At 38.3% G+C, this 17,540-nt stretch overlaps 1 protein-coding gene across 1 annotated transcript; it reads right to left on the bottom strand.

Annotated features, from left to right (window-relative positions):
* Positions 1–2,188: 2,188 nt before the first annotated feature.
* Positions 2,189–15,139, bottom strand: LOC141426865 (protein-glucosylgalactosylhydroxylysine glucosidase-like). Its single transcript, XM_074086089.1, is given in 15 exon segments — positions 2,189–3,058; positions 5,116–5,256; positions 5,886–6,057; positions 6,335–6,503; positions 6,874–7,071; positions 7,704–7,791; positions 8,015–8,105; positions 8,260–8,407; positions 8,568–8,580; positions 8,583–8,714; positions 9,275–9,410; positions 9,928–10,028; positions 10,560–10,862; positions 11,263–11,594; positions 14,843–15,139. Coding segments are annotated over 15 exon segments (2,307 nt in total). The 5' UTR covers positions 15,016–15,139; the 3' UTR covers positions 2,189–2,948.
* Between the last annotated feature and the right edge of the window lie 2,401 nt (positions 15,140–17,540).

The following is a 17,540-nucleotide window of genomic DNA, read 5'->3' as shown; positions in this document are numbered from 1 at the left end:
ATACTTACTAGAGGTAAGGAGTATCAAAATATACTATTTTTGAAATATTTTTTTTTTCTACAAAATATACTTTCATAGATTAGTTACCGACAAATACTTTCGGTTTCTAGACTTAACGTACTTAAAGTTCCTGTTATTGAATTTAATTATATAAAAAATAAATATATATAATTATATAAATAGATGAAATCTTAGTTAATTATTCATGCGAGATGAAGATTTGCACGCACTCACAGTACATGTCGTATGCACAATAATAAATTTTATTTTAGCACATTATTTGGACGTATATTTTTAGTTAAGTATCAAAGTTTCAAGTTATTTTTTTTTCAAATTTTCTTTATTATTTTAGCACTATGAATGGACGCCCATAGGGCCATTTTTTCAAGCTCAATTAAAAGATACAATCATGATTTAAAAAATGGGTTTTCATTCAAATTGGCGTAACCGAAAAACTGATAGGGTACTTCCGGTTGTCCTAGAAACTTGAAATTTGGTACGAAGGTAGCTCTTATAGCATAACCAATAAAAAAACCGGTTTTTTTTTTAATGTATGTGTCAGTAACCATCTAAAATGCTGCGGTTATTAAATCATGTATCAATAACAAGCAAAGGAAATGCTTAAAAATACGACTGTGCGATTACTTAATTTGCTTACTTATTTGGAACAGATAACAGTGTTGAATTATTGAGAAACATCAAATTTGACAGCTTAATTTCTAATCTGTTTAAAAATAACAAGTAGGTACGTATGACCCAGCGATTGCTGATTAGACACCAGCCAATTCGACGCGGCATTTTTTAAATATTTCGAAATTTGTTGCACACTTGAACTCTTAATTAGTGATTGCTTTGCTTTATAGAATGCCTTACCTTACCTACATGTCCCTTCTTTTATTATACCTACGCTAGAATGAGGTAAAATAAAAAACCGGCCAAGAGCGTGTCGGACACGCCCAGGATAGGGTTCCGTAGCCATTACGAAAAAATCAAGTGATATTTTTCTAAGGATTTCGTATTGTGTACGGAATATTATAAGTTTAGGTATGTTTTATATACCTTAGGCTGCTATTTACTCTTAAAAAACTACTTTAATTCTCAAGCAATCCTTAACCGCTAAAATTTTCCTTGTCAATTTGATATATTTACTACCATTCTGATATCCAACGATACGATACCCCACACAATATTCGAGAAAAAAAACATCACCTCCACTTTAGGTCTATGGGAGGTAACCGACCGACGTTCTTTTTGCTGTTATTGCATGGACAACTAGTTTTCTATATACAGTGTGGAAAAATAAGTCGGGTCCTGGAGGAAAACTAAACTACCTTAAATCCTTAATTGAGTTGGCTCTTTTTACTTAAAGGAGACATTCCTTTATTTTTAAAAATAATCAAAACTGCATTCAAAGATTTTCTAAAACTCGCTTGCCTCGCCCGGACTCGAACCAACTAAATTAAAAAAATAAACGATAGGATTATTATTCAGGAAAATCTCTAACAAACATTTGGTCTTACTGGGTTATCCGAAGAATTATTCTTTTGCTGTTTTGCAGGCCATTAATCATCCCGTTTATCGAATCAAATTTGCTGTTGTGGGCAGGATACAATAAAAATGTTATGTTAGTATTTGGATGTTGGAGAGATAAGAGAACTGTTGAACGTACTTTTTCTTAAAACCTTCTTGAAAATTGTACTAAATAGGTATTCTTCACTTAAAGGAGAGTAAGACCAAATATTTTTAAGAAATAATAAAAACTATTAATAATAAATAGCGTTTTTTTTTAAAACTTGCTTGAGTCCCCGAGGCAAACTTTTAAAAATCAACAAAATAAAGGAAAAAAAACCAACTTAAGGATTTATAGTTTATTATTTTTCCTGTATATAGGATTTTATTCAGGATCTCTAATAAACACTTTGATTCCGTGTCAATAGGTAGGTGTGGGAGGCACTTAAGAAGTTCGATCATTCTTTTGAGTTTGCGTTTGGGTTTTTGCTCATTAAGTTCGTTGGGTTAAGCTTGACCATTTTTTGCGTTTCGTATCCAAGCGATATTAACGGAAGCTATTATTATTACCAACGCCCCGCTGTCTGTCTGTCCGTCCGTGGCAGGACTGTAACTTTTGAACCGTAAAAGGTATTTGAAATTATTCTTAGGTACCGTCTGTTATATTTAATAACAAATATAACAATTTTAATCAGTTGATTGATTAAGTATTGTATGCACCTAAATGAGCTGTTATCGGTAAATCAAATATAATGATGGAATAAAAAGTAATACGTAATTGTTCATTATTTTAATTGCAATTTGTACGGGATCGAACTTAATTATTAATTAAAACCATTTCATTTCATAGAAATCAATCATGTTTAAAATTAGGTACCTACAATTCAAATAATCGAATATATTCGGGTTGTTTTTTAATAGCTCTTTAAATTTCTATAAGTTTTCAGTTAAAAAAAACTTGTTTAATATAATTGGTGGTTTTGCTTAAATCTTAACTCGTTAGCATCACAATTCATTAATAAACTACAACTAGCAGTAAGAAAAGGCAAGATTCCTTAAATACATAAAATAGGTAATTGTGGGTGGAACACCCAAATACTCGGAAGGTTCCCTTCCCTGTACACAATCCTCAACATCATTAAAATCTTCAGCCGAAAGGCAGTCTCCGTCTTAAAATTACTGTTGGAGTTATGAATTCGAAATATCGGAAATAATTATATGCATCAGAACTTTTTTGTGCCATGCGTAGATTTTTTTTCGCGTCTTGCTTTGTCCGGAAGTAGAACGTTTCCAGTTATTTTTTTTTAATGCAAATAGTTATTCGGCGCCTGGTCTACTCTTTCCAAATAGTAAACTTGCCCACGGGCAGACAACTTTTCTTTCTTGTACTTTGTATGACCCTACTTGGACCCTTTTCTTGTTGCTGTTGAGTTTCCACATCACAAGCCTGTCGGTCGGAGGTAGGGTTTCCCGATCACATCCACGGGTACCTTGCAGTCTTTCCAGGGCACTGATTTTATCGTAAACGGCCCCTCTCCGGCCAAGGTTACTGAAAATTCATAAAAAAGGAACATTAAAATAAAAGATGGCGGGACGATTTCGACACGTAGGTATGCAAGGGATAAGTCTGACATCGCGCCAGAACGAGAGGTGTGGAGGTCAACAGGAGTGGTCTTTGCCCAGCACTGGGACACTAATACCAGGCTAGTTCCAAAAAAACCTTAGGTACAGGCATCTCAAATGAGATTCATCTTTTATCGATTCAAAGCGGTAGGTCCCAGACTATACACATCCCACTGCTGGGCACAGGCCACTCAGAATAAGAGGGCTTGGCCCGTAGTTCCCACGCGAGCCCAGTGCGGATTAGGAACTTAGGTACAGTCAGGTCTGTCAGGTTTTATAGTGATATTTTCCTATACCGTAAAGCTGTGCTAAATTTCAAATGTACCTAATTTAGAAAATTCAGAAGTGCGAACCTGCATTAGGACCTCACTAGGACCTACGATGCTCTGCTTGAGAGGGTTTTTGTCAAACCACTATAAATAGGCCTCCATGACAGATATCAGCTGCAGTTTTGTTAGAATCAATAGAATAAAATCACTGCCATTATTAATCATTTTATTCATAAGCCGTGGTGGCCTAGTGGTTTGACCTATCGCCTCTCAAGCAGAGGGTCGTGGGTTCAAACCCCGGCTCGCACCTCTGAGTTTTTCGAAATTCATGTGCGGAATTACATTTGAAGTTTACCACGAGCTTTGCGGTGAAGGAAAACATCGTGAGGAAACCTGCACAAACCTGCGAAGCAATTCAATGGTGCGTGTGAAGTTCCCAATCCGCACTGGGCCCGCGTGGGAACTATGGCCCAAGCCCTCTTGTTCTGAGAGGAGGCCGGTGCCCAGCAGTGGGACATATATAGGCTGAGATGATTAATCATTTGATATTACTATCTAACTCGATCTTAGACTTTATTGATACCTTCTAATGAAAATAACAAAAGTTGCGTTGCGTTATCAATGATAAGTCGAATAACTTCACTTGACTGACTGTACTATTTGTTGACTGTATAGCATTGTCATCCAAACTACATCCGTAGGTACGGATATATCGGGTGAATGCAAGTTAAGATGATTCTATTAACCGTTGAACAGTTACGTCCTACAGAGACGATCCTAGCCGGACTACCTAAATACTAGAATTTCACTACCATATCACCAAATCACCGAACATGGTCACGAATATATGTATAGTATAATAGGAAGTGGTTGAAAAATGGTTCCCTAATTTTGAAACTAACTATAGGTAACTCACAAAATAAATATTAACTTACATTAAAACGATTCACGTTAAATAAAAGCTTGTAATTCCTACAAAATATTAGCTCAATATACCGAGTTTGACCATACAAATGATGATTATGAATTATTGATGATATCGCTGTTGGCACTCAACCTTTCAAGAATGCACTATCATAGAGCTATCTTCTCTGTGACTCTTGCTATGATAGCTAATGTAAAGTTAATTAAAGTCGTTAATATCTTTAAAAATATCTTTTTACAAGGCTCGTAAAATGACTCTACCTACAGTCGTTCAAAAATGATAGGGCGTGGGATAATATTAATAATAATAATAAAATCTTTATTCAATAAGACAAAATTGCACAAGAGAGGAATGAACAATTACAAAGAAAAAGACAACTTAGGTTAAACATAGTACAATTAAATAAGTTGAGTGGGCCAAAACTTGTGCCGCTGCAGTCAGTGTATCGTCACGTATGCGAGCTAATAGAGTAATATTAAGTATATAAGTCTGACTTCGAAGTGACGATAATATATTAAGGGCATTTTGCACTTTCTTGAAGCCAACTTTAAGTTCGAAATTTGGCGAAATTAATCGAAGATGAAACTTGGTTAGGAGTGAAACTGGAAACTGAGTATATGTATATTAGTAACACCTCGTTTAATTTATTTCGAGATGGAAGTGACGGTATACGTACTAGTTTTATAACTAGACACGAGACGGGGGTGACATCAACGTGTCCAAGCTTGGCGTAGGTACCTACCTACAGTGGAAAACATGGCGAAGTTTCCATAGTTGCAAAATACTCACTCGAAACTCCTGCCGCGAGCCTGATCTGGTTCCTGCCATCGTGGTAGGTTAGCGGCCAGTTGTCGTCAACAGCCGCCACTGACAACGTGCTCTGTGTCTCCTGGATGTCCAGGGTTAAGTTGGCGCCGAGGTATTTTAGGCCTGGGAAAATAATTTCACGTCAGTGATTGACCAGAATTTAGGTGGACAGAACTTAAAGGTCCACGAAAAAACCATATGGTCGTAAATATAATGAAAGTGTCAAACGTTATCCAAGTATTAAAACAAGAAATAAATAAACAGCCTGGTAAAACTTGATGGCAAAATGCATGTTTTATCGGTCTGGCAAAGGCATGTTACTAAACTAACAAATACCTAGTGATTTGTGATTCAACAAATAATAAAAATGACAATAAATATTATTATTTTGCTATTTATGTTTATGTAAACAGCGTATTATTAATAATAACAAAATGAGGTAACTTGATTCGGCCCGGCCAAAACATGAAACTACACCCATTATTACAAATTATTGCGCTATGACATAAGCTTAGGCGTTTACTTATTTCATGTTGTTGAAGTTAATTTCATGTGTACCTAGTACCTTCTCAACTGGAAAAACCTGAACATATTATAATTATCCTCCTTCCTTATATCTCCTATATCCTTATAAATAAATCTGCTGAATATCGAGATGTGACATAACACGTCTCCACATAGTTCGTAGGTGGCAAAAGAACAATACAATGCCTAAACAAGACGAGAGCAAGAACGACAAATGGTTACTCTACCTCTGATAGTAAACCCGGACGTATCTGGAGGCAGTTGAGGCTTGTCTATCAGTAGATGATCGAGATGTATGCGGATGCCACCATAACCGAAGACTAGGGCTTGGAGGAAACCGCCCATCCCCGTGAAGAAGTTCGCTGCGCCGATCTTTGGGCGACGGAGCTCGCTCCACACCTTAAATTATAATATAAAATTGGTTCTTTAGAAGATGAAACGAAAAAATACAATGAGAAAAGATATGGCCAGGGCCCAGGGTTCATCAAAAATCTGATAACTAAATGAAATGTTGTTTCGTAACTTATATAACTCTGCGATATGTTTCAATACCCGCGTTGTTCCATGGATGGTCTATTTCCGGTGAGACAACTACTAAAAAAAAAGAGAAGACACTATACCCTTTTCTCTACATAAGTCAACTCTTGTCCTACATCAATATTGAACTTTTGAATACCTTGAAAGGCTCTCGAACGTAATCCTCGTAGCTCTTGTTGAACATAGCATTGGCCTGTCCCGTGTCTCCAAGCTGCAAGTGTCCCACTGTGTGCATACTCCATGTCATTGCTGGCCCGCTACCTCGTGTTACTCCTTCGTAGTATGATAAGTCATTGGCTCGCGTTGACCTAGGGAACAATAACTTTTATTACCGAGATATTAAAAAAACAGAGCAACTATGCTCCATCAGCTCGATTCGCTCCAGACATTTTTCGAGGTGGCTATTTAATTTGTTGCATAATACTGAACTCTTGGTCCAATTCCACAATACATTTTCAGGCTGCTATGGTGTCCCAGACAAGGCATACAGTATACCGTGCCTTCCTAATAATGTATTAATATACTATCGAACCACTTGAATCTTGATCCACTTTTCACATAAAATCACTAAGTGAAATGACACTTGATTCGACAACAGATCTAACCAAACGCATTAATTTCTAATAGATGCTATGCTCAGTAATAATTCGGTGGTTACAGGGTTAATAATGGCATTACGTATTCATGGGGTACTGCAACGGGAATCCCAACAGCACAGCGTCAGCTTGTTTGATCTGTTCCCCGCGGCTGTAGCCAGAGAACTGCGGGTGATAATCCAACTCTTCATCGTACGGCAGGGCCAGGCTCCAAGCTATGTCCGCCCAGGACTCGGGATCTTTAGCCAGGAAGTAGGACTTGCAGAGGCATGCTACGTACCTATAAAAGATTGATGGAACATTAAGGGGCTATTTCACCATCCATTGATTAGTGTTAACTGACGGTTAAATGTGATGCCGTCTCTATTTGTTTTGTTCGAATAGACGGAGACGGCATCACATTTAACCGTCAGTTAACACTAATCAATGGATGGTAAAACAGCTCCTAAGAGTTGTATAGGTATTTTACATTGGGAGTAGTCACCAGCTCCAATATCTGAGACAATGAAGCGTGCATAAATATCTGATACGACTCTTTTCTAGGGCCAGTAGGACGTGTCAGGTATTTTTGCACGCTCCGCTGTTGTAGATATTAATGCAGCCAATGCAGGTGACCTATAGTGGAAACAAGTGAAAGAAGAAGAGAAAAATGTAAGCCTCTTTTTTTAACCTCATCAGTGCAATAATGGTTTGAGGTTGAATTTACCTAGTCACTATGAAACAAATTACAAAAATAAAAGCGATCGCATTCACCATATCTTTCTACCCACATCCTATATGGTGGGACGCAAAGTAGTGCTGAAAACGATTGGGATTCTGAGACGTTTAGAGAATAAGGCCTCCGGTTTCCAACCAGAAAAAGAGCTTGCCGAGAAACTAAAGTAATTCGATCATTGAAGAATTGGTACTTACTGTGCTAAGTACAGTGAATAACCAGCGACGACATTGGTGAACACGGAGTTCGTTATATTCCGATGATCCTCGTCTGGACCCATAACATCTAGAAGAACATAATCCAATCAACAATCGATGGCAAACAAAGCAGTATCCATTAAAATGCCTCTTAGATTAACGGTGCGAGAAATATCGCGCTAGTTCCGTTACTTACGGAGCCGCGTATCTATCAGTTACAAGGGATTGTCACACCTATGGCATGTACTGCAACTCGACATTATTAGTCAAAACATTTGATTCAGGATTAATTATTGTTGGGACTAACTTACTACCAATATCGTAGAGTCCAGTTGTGTAGTTGATGACAGCGCGAGACGCCCAGAAGTCAGCGATGTGTGTTACTAAGGAACAACCTCCGTGCTGGAAACAAGAGGAAGTGTAGAGCTCATTATAATTTTAAAGAGAAAATAAATAACACCTAATCTGCTGGCATTCCGCGATCTGTAGTGGAAGATTGTTTATGTGTGAAATGATATCAGTCAGTTTACTAACAAAAACCGTCTACTCGTAGTACCTTTAGCCAGTCCTCATTTCTGGTGGTAGCAAGATATTGCCGCGCTGCAAAAGCGATACAGCCAGAGATGTGTTGCTCGTACTCTGCCACATCAGGACAGCAGGGCTGCGTTACTTCGATACCAGTGTAGGCACTCTCCCAAGGGTACCTGGATATAGAAGGAGCAAATCATATACATAATAGTATCAGATTTTGTGGTGGATATGCCTTCTTGCCGGATTTCGACGCTTATCTAGGATTCTCCCCTAGATTTCCAACTCGCATGTCTTTTTTTTTTCTCAGTAGAGGTTTTGGTTTATCTTACGTACCTGTAGCCTTTATGCCAGTAGTTTTGGCGAGTTGTGATGCCACGTAAGCGGTGTCCAGTCGATACTGAAGCAACTTCTGCGCGTATTGAGGGTACAGGAGGAGGATGGACGGAAACATCCATATCTCAGTGTCCCAAAAGTTGTGACCTGGAGAATTTAAAGTTAAATAAAAGACAAACTTAAAAGACAATAGACACCAAGACTATAAGAAACATTTTAAAATAGTAAACACATTATACAAATTAGATTTTTTGGAAGTAACTTAATTCTTGGGTAAACCGAATGAGCAACACGAACAAAAATTTTTAATGGCAAATAAATGGTAATAAGTAGTGGTTATTCTTTGGGAGAAGAAATAGTTATGCTCTGTCCAGCCTATATACGTCCCACTGCTGGGCACAGGCCTCCTCTCAGAACAAGAGGGCTTGGGCTATAGTTCCCACGCGGGCCCAGTGCGGATTGGGAACTTCGCTCGCACGCACCATTGAATTGCTTCGCAGGTTTGTGCAGGTTTCCTCACGATGTTTTCCTTCACCGCAAAGCTCGTGGTAAATTTCAAATGTAATTCCGCACATGAATTTCGAAAAACTCAGAGGTGCGAGCCGGGGTTTGAACCCACGACCCTCTGTTTGAGAGGCGATAGGTCAAACCACTAGGCCACCACGGCTTTTGCTCTATGTAGTGTACATATCTTTTATTATATTTACCTTCATAGTCTTCAAACGTGCCACCCCTGGCGAGACCAGTAGGGCTGAGTCCGAAGAATCGCTCTGGAGGCTGGTTGGTGGACTCCGAAGGCAGCGAGCTCAGGAAGTAGTACCAGATGCCGTTAATTATCTTTGACTGGAAATTAAAACAAGATCTCGTTGGTAATTTTACAGAGTGAATATAAGAGTAGATAGCTTTGTAGGTCCATTCATAGAGTATCGTTGGATTATTTGCAGTAGTTTCTTTGTCAGTAGGAACTACTAGGTACTTTTTTATCGCACTAAATCACATAACAAATGTTTTTTTTTTAATAGTTCTGTCAAAGAAACTCCAGCGAATAATCTGTACCATTACTACAAAATTAAAACTTTATAGAAGGGACAATTGAAGTTAAGATTATTTTTCAACCGTTCTTGTTCAAATTCGAAACAATAAACCAAACAAAAGCAAACGTAAATACTTAAATGTAAATAAAACTAAGCTACTTACATAAAAAAAAATATTGAGCTTAACGAAATTAGTAAACCTAAATTTTACCACTTCCAAATCAAAGTTAAACCCACCTAATTTGAAATTGTCTCCGTTTCTGTTGTAATTGTGATAATTATTGGTTAAGTGTAACGTAAAATTATTGTTACAAAAATAAGCTTACCAATTTCAGGTTGCCTTCGATGGTCATGCTGGACTGATCGTAAAGTTTGTGCCATTCCCGAACATGCTTCTGGTACAACGCTTCTCCTTCCTCCTGCAATACTATGCAGACTTTACTAATTGATCTTTGGAATTACCATATTTGTATTTGCACTATTAATTTACTGTCAGCCGTTTTTCATGGCGGGAACGTACCTATACAAATACAGTGTTATAAATTTAATAAACTAGTACAGAAAACAGAACACATCTATTCAAATTGTTAAAACTCTTAGCATCTAAACAATTGTCATTTCATGAGCATGTCATCGCCTTCAAATTTTTAAACAGAAGCTGTGACAGAAGAAAACGGACGCACAACCGCCTCTCCTAACTACATATCTAATCTCTCTTTCAATTTTCGTATTTAAAAAACATGCCCCCATTGCAGTAGATTGGTGGAAATAAGTCTCTCCTAAGGCCAAAAACCCGATAGTAGACTCTCTCCTTCCAGTCTTCCAGTAACTTTACATAAATCACTACTTTACCTAACTGTACCAAATGGAACATCCTATCCTACAGATGCTACATTTGGTCCTGAGGAGCAGTCTCTACTGAAAATACTTAGGTATACAAGAAACACTCAACACTAACCTTTTACCAGCTCCTGCCTAGCCTTTGTTTTATTATTATCCACAGTCATGGCAAATGTGAACACTCTCCCTCCATGCTGAGGCACCACTAAGTGGTCAGGCACTGATGTCCAGTACGCACATACTTCGACTGGTAACGGCTGGTACACCAAGTCTTCAGACTCCTTGGTCTTCCCACAAGCTGACCAGATCATTCGTTCGTCAAGTTTTTCAGGAATTGGTGTTTCGAAGAAAATATCTTCACTGGTTGGACCAGGCATAAGAGTAATTGCTATCCAGATGTCGTGATGGGTTAAGTTTGGATCTGAAATGGACGCCTATTTTAAATTAAATAGCAAAGCGTTTTTGGTGTTGTCTGATTAGGCGTTTAGGCCTGCAAGAAAACTTTACTAATTAGAAGGCTTTACGGCCGCGCAAATGGTGCTATGTACCTACTTAATGCAACTAGCACGATATTTATTGCAGGTCTAAACTGAGATTTACGATCTAATAAGAGTTTTTTACTTTGATACAAAAACACTGTAAAGCAATTTTACATTTAGTAAAAAATTAAGTTTCTGTCGTCTGTAAACCATGAGTTACATAATTTTAATTGATTACCTAGCGACGCGCCTTGGCTTTGTGCGGGTATAGTTTTTTGAAATAAATCTGAAAAATATGAAGTGCCTTTGATTAGAGAAGCTTGTATATGACAAATGACTCACCGGCATAAGGTTTCGAGTAGACTTCAATCTGATTCACAATAGCTCTCGTATAGAACCTATGCGCGTATATCCTCTGCGTTACCATGGACCTCTCACGATCAACTGTCACTTTGAACACGCCGTCTCTCGTGTTCAGACTGTAGACTGGGGCGAAAGGGCGGTGAGTTAGAGTCGAATTGAGTCTGATATTCGCCCACGCTGGAATGCGAGCTCGGTGGCTTTCACCTTTGCGCCCGTTGTAGAGACCATTAAGGTATACTGTGTCGCTGAAGATGTTGGTTGCAATGTGCCCGTTTCCGATTGATGGCATGAAACGAGCTTCCGTGGGAAGACTGGAAAGAAAAGATTTTATTTTTTTCGAATCAGCTGCTGAGGAATTGAACAGTCTGTATATCTGAATAAGTACCTACATAAAAAATTAAAATTTCATGAAGCAAAAATCGGTAGGTATTTGAAACGTCGAATAAAATGTGCTATAGTTAATTAATTACATATGTAGGTAATAAACATTAGGCATTGCTTTGCGTAGCTTAGAAGACCTTGATCAATGAAGTAAAATAAAGTTGTAAGAATATGATAAAAAGTAAGGCCCGGGATATTCGACGTGAACTGCCTGACAATTTAGGGCATTTTTTAGGGTTCCGGAGCCAAAATGGCAAAAACGGAACCCTTATAGTTTCGCCATGTCTGTCTGTCTGTCTGTCCGTCCGCGGCTTTGCTCAGGGACTATCAATGCTAGAAAGATGTAATTTTGCACGGATATAAATATATATAGGTAAACTATGCCGACAAAATGGTACATTAAAAAACAAAAAAAATTTTTTTTAGGGTACCTCCCATAGACGTAAAGTGGGGGTGTTTTTTTTTTCTCATCCAACCCTAGTGTGGGGAATCGTTGTATAGGTCTTTTAAGACCATTAGGGGTTTGCTAAGACGATTTTTCGATTCAGTGATTTGTTTGCGAAATATTCAACTTTAAAGTGCAAATTTTCATTAAAATCGAGCGTCTCCCCCCTCTAAAATGTAAACCGGTGGGTGGAAAAATTTGAAAAAATTCAGAATGGTAGTCAGTATATCAAACTTTCAAGGAAAACTATAACGGCTAAGTTTGCTTGAGAATTATTAGTAGTTTATGAGTAAATAGCAGCCTAAGGTATAAAATAAACTTGGAAGATTCCGTATAAAATACGAAATCCTTAGAAAAATATTACGGAACCCTATTTTGGGCGTGTCCGACACGCTCTTGGCCGGTTTTTTAAAGCTGCTGTTGTTCCTTTTCAATTCATTGTAATTTGTCACATTATTTGGACTTATCATATAATGGACTTACTTATACAAGTGTTACCTACTACAATTTCATACGAAAATTTTCGAAGAAAGCAATGATTTTAATACGTTACAATTACACCAAACAACATCAAATACATACCTACCTACCTAATACTGTACAAATTTTCTTAGAACTAACAAACAACTATTATGTGTGTAATGGCATGTCTTTAGCTACCGGTAAAACAATGTATAATGATATATTTTATATCCCCGACATTTACCTAAGACTGTAATTTATGTACTAGAAAGTGCTGCGCTGTAGGCATTTGCTAGCACGTTGTTAAAAGGCGCTTACAAGATAATCGTAAACCTATTTTATATTGCATAGAATTTTGTAAAATTAGTTGCAGGATCCCGTCGGGTTCGCACTTATTTATTATTATTACGGATAAAGTTTCTGAATTTAAAGTTTGTTTTATTGAGATAAATTATGCCAGGCCAACGTGAGAAAAATTACAACACTGCAATGGGTTTGCACGAACCTTTTCGGGCGCTTTTTCACGTCCCAATAACTGTTTACCTAATGTGTGTGTGTGTGTGTGTGTGTGTTTTGTGTGTGTGTGTGTGTGTGTGTGTGTGTGTGTGTGTGTTGTGTGTGTGTGTGTGTGTGTGTGTGTGTGTGTGTGTTGTGTGTGTGTGTGTGTGTGTGTGTGTGTGTGTGTGTGTGTGTGTGTGTCTTAGAACTTAAGACAATACATAATTTAAAAAACCGGCCAAGTGCGAGTCGGACTCGCACACGAAGGGTTCCGAACCATTATTTATAGGTAGGTAGGCTTTACGGTGAAGGAAAACATTGTGAGGAAACCTGCACAAACCTGCGAAGCAATTCAATGGTGTGTGTGAAGTTCCTAATCCGCACTGCTGGGCTACTACGAAACTCGAAAATCGAAGTTCGTATCGTACCGTCCCGCTGACGCTTATATTATTTAATATGAGAGTGAGAGGGACGGTACGATACGAACTTCGATTTTCGAGTTTCGTAGTAGCCCTGCTGGGCCCGCGTGAGAACTACGGCCCAAGTCCTCTCATTCCGAGAGGAGGCCTGTGCCCAGCAGTGGGCCGTATATAGGCTGGGATGATAAGGTAGACAAATCAAGTTGGTTTTATGCGAGCCCCCTTTAACATTTATTTTATTTTAATTTAATTAACTATTTTTGAAGTGATTATGCAACTAAATATTCTGTGTGAATATTTCAAGCGTCTACCTGTTGGCTTTATTAATATCAAGCAAAAAACGGCAAAAATAGGTTTTTTAGTATTTGTTGTTATAGCGGCCACGGTAATACATAATCTGTGAAAATATCAAGCGTCTTACTATTACGGCTCAAGATATAGAGCCCTGTGACAGACGGACGGACAGACAGACAGCGGAGTCTCGTAAGGGCTCTGTTGGCAGACCCTAAAAAGAAATAAAGAAATAAAAGTTTTTGCAGGTGGTAGGACCTTGTGCAAGGTCCGCCCGGATTGCTACCACCATCTTGCTCGCTTATCCTGCCGTGAAGCAGCAGTGCTTGCACTGTTGTGTTTCGGCGTGGAGAGTAAGATAGCCGGTGAAATTACTGGCACTTGAGGTATCCCATCTTAGGCCTCTAGGTTGGCAACGCATCTGCAATACCTCTCTTACCATCAGGAGACCCACTTGCTCGTTTGCCATCCAGTCGAATAAAAATAATAATAATAATAATTGTGCCGAAATAAGCAATAGGGAGCATGCTCATCGTATTGGTAGGTACTGCAAGCCGTAGCGCTGGATTTACGTGCTTTGTCGCAATAAAAATTGTTACATTTTTACATGCTCTTTTAACTACCGCGGCTAAAACTTGTATAAAGCCGCAAGGTACAAAGTGGACAGATGTTTTTAATATAGACGGGCATGATGCATTCCTCAAAGTGACTCACTTGTCCATTATCATTAGCTTTTTCAATGTTATTATCATTTTAACTATAATATGGCATCCTGCTAATTGAATGAAAAGATTAAATGCTATTTTAACTGCTATTGTAACTTAAAAATAATGAAAAAGGATTGCAAATTACGAAACTGAATAATAATGGTGTTACTCACCGGGCTAAGAGTTACATTAAAAGTTTTATTTATTTGTTTTGCCTCGACTTTATTAAGCAAATTTTACGATTCATTCAGAGAGTACCAACAGAAAGATGCGTGGTGGAAGACAAGGATCTTAACTCCTCAAAATGGTTATAATTGTAACAAAACTAAGCATAATTAATAACAACTCTAACATACCTATGCGTTGAAAAAATGTGGGGATCATCACTCACATCTTCAGCTTCTTCGACAATTTCTTCAGTGCTGTGGGTAGCTCCTCTTGTTGTCAGTACTACAGCCGCAATGGCCGCCACCGCCAAAAGGCCAAGCATTGCCGCAACCTGCTTATTTCGCGCCAAAAAATTCCACATTCAAGCGAGAATGCAAATGACTGGCAAATTAAAAAGTTACGAATGCCACAGATAGCGCGTTTTTTTTTTAATTTAGAATGATAACCGTGGCTGTCGCCCGTTGCGGCCAGCGTCCGAGCCGATATATGCGACCTGCCCGACACGACACACTTTATTGTTCTATTAACAAAGATAACAAACGTGTTACAAACAGGGTCGTCACTTTAAAACAAATCTTTTTTGTTTTATCTGTTTTGTTTAACAGATATTTTATGCAACCAGACCTTTTGGCTGTAGAAAAAAACCTGAGGGTAAACTCTAAGCAGAGTGACCTTTTTGTTATTTTTATTAAAATCACAATAAAATCAGGTTAACGGCATTTAAAAATATATTGTCTTATTTTTACTTTATTTACGTAAACTTACTGACTCCAAGAAATATTTTGTTTAAAAAGTAGAGCCCTAAATTCCTTCTAAATTTCTAGATTTCTAAAATGCTATTGAAACATCTTGTTAGGTACCATATTTTCTTCCACCTACTTTATGACTCATGACATCACTCATATAGTCACAGGTCACATTCTATTTTTGTCTATGATCGGCAGCCCTCGCTCGTCTCATCTAGCAGAACCGCCTAATTCAATTGTCTCTTCCTGATTGCATTAACTCTGACGTACCTTTAATACCAACCTATGATCCGCGGTGGTCAAAGTTGGAACTAATTAAATTCTATGCAGCTATTAATTCCACTGAACACAGACAGCGCCACTGTAGATGGCTTTAGTAAGTTGGCGGCGCCGTCTTAGAAAATATCATGCAGATGAGCTAAGCTGAGAATAAAAATTAGGACCTAGGTTCGATGACCCTAGGCGTGAAATTTAAATACCGAATCATCAAATTAGTGGGTCTTTTTTAGCCAATCGTAGACTGTATCGTTTGTTTTATTTTTAAAAAGGCAGATTGTTGGAAGGTCATTCATCCCTTAATGCCATTCGTGTCAGAACCTTTTTCGAGTCAATTCAGAAAATCTAAAGACTGTCTGTGTGTCCTCAAGAGCTCGTAGCAACTGTTCAAAGGCTACTCAAAGTCAATTGTATTGACCTACTGACCAACTTGCATGTAGAGCAAATGCAGTTTGAATTCATTCCCGTATCTACTAATACTAAGTAATTATCCAGACGGATATTGTTTTCTTAAAGTTGTAGGCAGTGCTTACTTGTATTTCGGAGTAGCTACAGGCAAAACATCCTTGGTCTATTTAAGTCCCGAACTGAATAAATATAGCATAAAGCGCCAAAAATAATGGGGTCCTTTTATCAAAATGACGTTCAGATATCAAGAAACGAAATTGTAAACCAGAACCAACAAGAGACTTTTCTGATCGATAGCGCCGAAGTCGTCCGTCGTTTGGTCAACTGGGGATCGATTTTTGAAATCGCGCCGCTCGAAACTATTTTTTTAAAGTGGTGAAAATAGTGCTGAATGAAGTTCTATAAAATAACAACCCTAATTAGTCTTCACAACTAGTCGAAAATCTAATTTAATAATTGCTACAACACTACTAAATATAAAATTATAAACGGGACGCGTATCTTAGTTTGCCTTCTAGATCCAACCCTGAACGTTAACTCCTAATAAGGGCTATCGCGTATCAATTCGCCACTAGAGGCGCTAGTGTAGCGTGAGGTCTCCGAAATGTCAATTCTCATAGTTTTGGGTGAGCTACGCGGGTTTATTTATAATTAGAATTATTTGTGAATATTTTGCAAATATATGAAATTAATTATGGCAAATATGCGTTCCGTCCGGGGCAATGAATGTCTGTGTTTTGAGACAGTTTTGTCTTTCGGAAACCTTTGTCCTCCCTTTTTTCCGAACAAAACGGGGACTATGCAACACTGTGGTATGCTCGATATTTTTATGGTACGGTTTTAAGGTGTATTAAATATGATTTTAATCTAAACTTTGTTTTCACACCCGTATATAATAACAGACTTTGAAAGCCATACTTAAAAACCTCACGCAACAGTGCGCCATCTAGTAAGACAAAAAACGATAGCCCTCATTGAATTAGCTGATAGTCGTGGTAGATCTCTCAAGCAGAGGGCCGTGGGTTCGAGCCCGGGCTCGCACATCTGAGCTTTTCGGAACTTATGTGCAAAATTACATAGGTACATTTAAAATTTATCTAGCACGAGCTTAAAGGTGAAGGAACACGTTCTAAAGAAACTTGCTCACACCGCAAATAAATTCACCTGTGTAAGTTCCCAAACCGCACTGGATCCGCGTAGACACTGCAGCCCTAGCTTTCATTCTGTGGGACGAATATAAGCCGAGGCTATGATGATGATACCAAATTCATCACTTTTCATCGCTTTCGAACGGAATTTTAATATGTAAAGAATGGGCCCTGAGGTGCTACTACGAAATTCGAAAATCGAAGTTCGTAACGCTTCGTCCCTCCCACTCTCGTCTTAAATAATATTATATTAGCGTCAGCGGGACGGCACGATACGAAGTTCGAATTTTGCATTTCGTAGTATAGGG

Source organism: Choristoneura fumiferana, chromosome 3 (assembly GCF_025370935.1).
Source record: "Choristoneura fumiferana chromosome 3, NRCan_CFum_1, whole genome shotgun sequence".
Lineage (NCBI taxonomy): Eukaryota > Metazoa > Arthropoda > Insecta > Lepidoptera > Tortricidae > Choristoneura > Choristoneura fumiferana.
The sequence above is the reverse complement of the archived record's forward strand: the minus strand, read 5'-3'. Positions and strand labels throughout refer to the sequence as shown.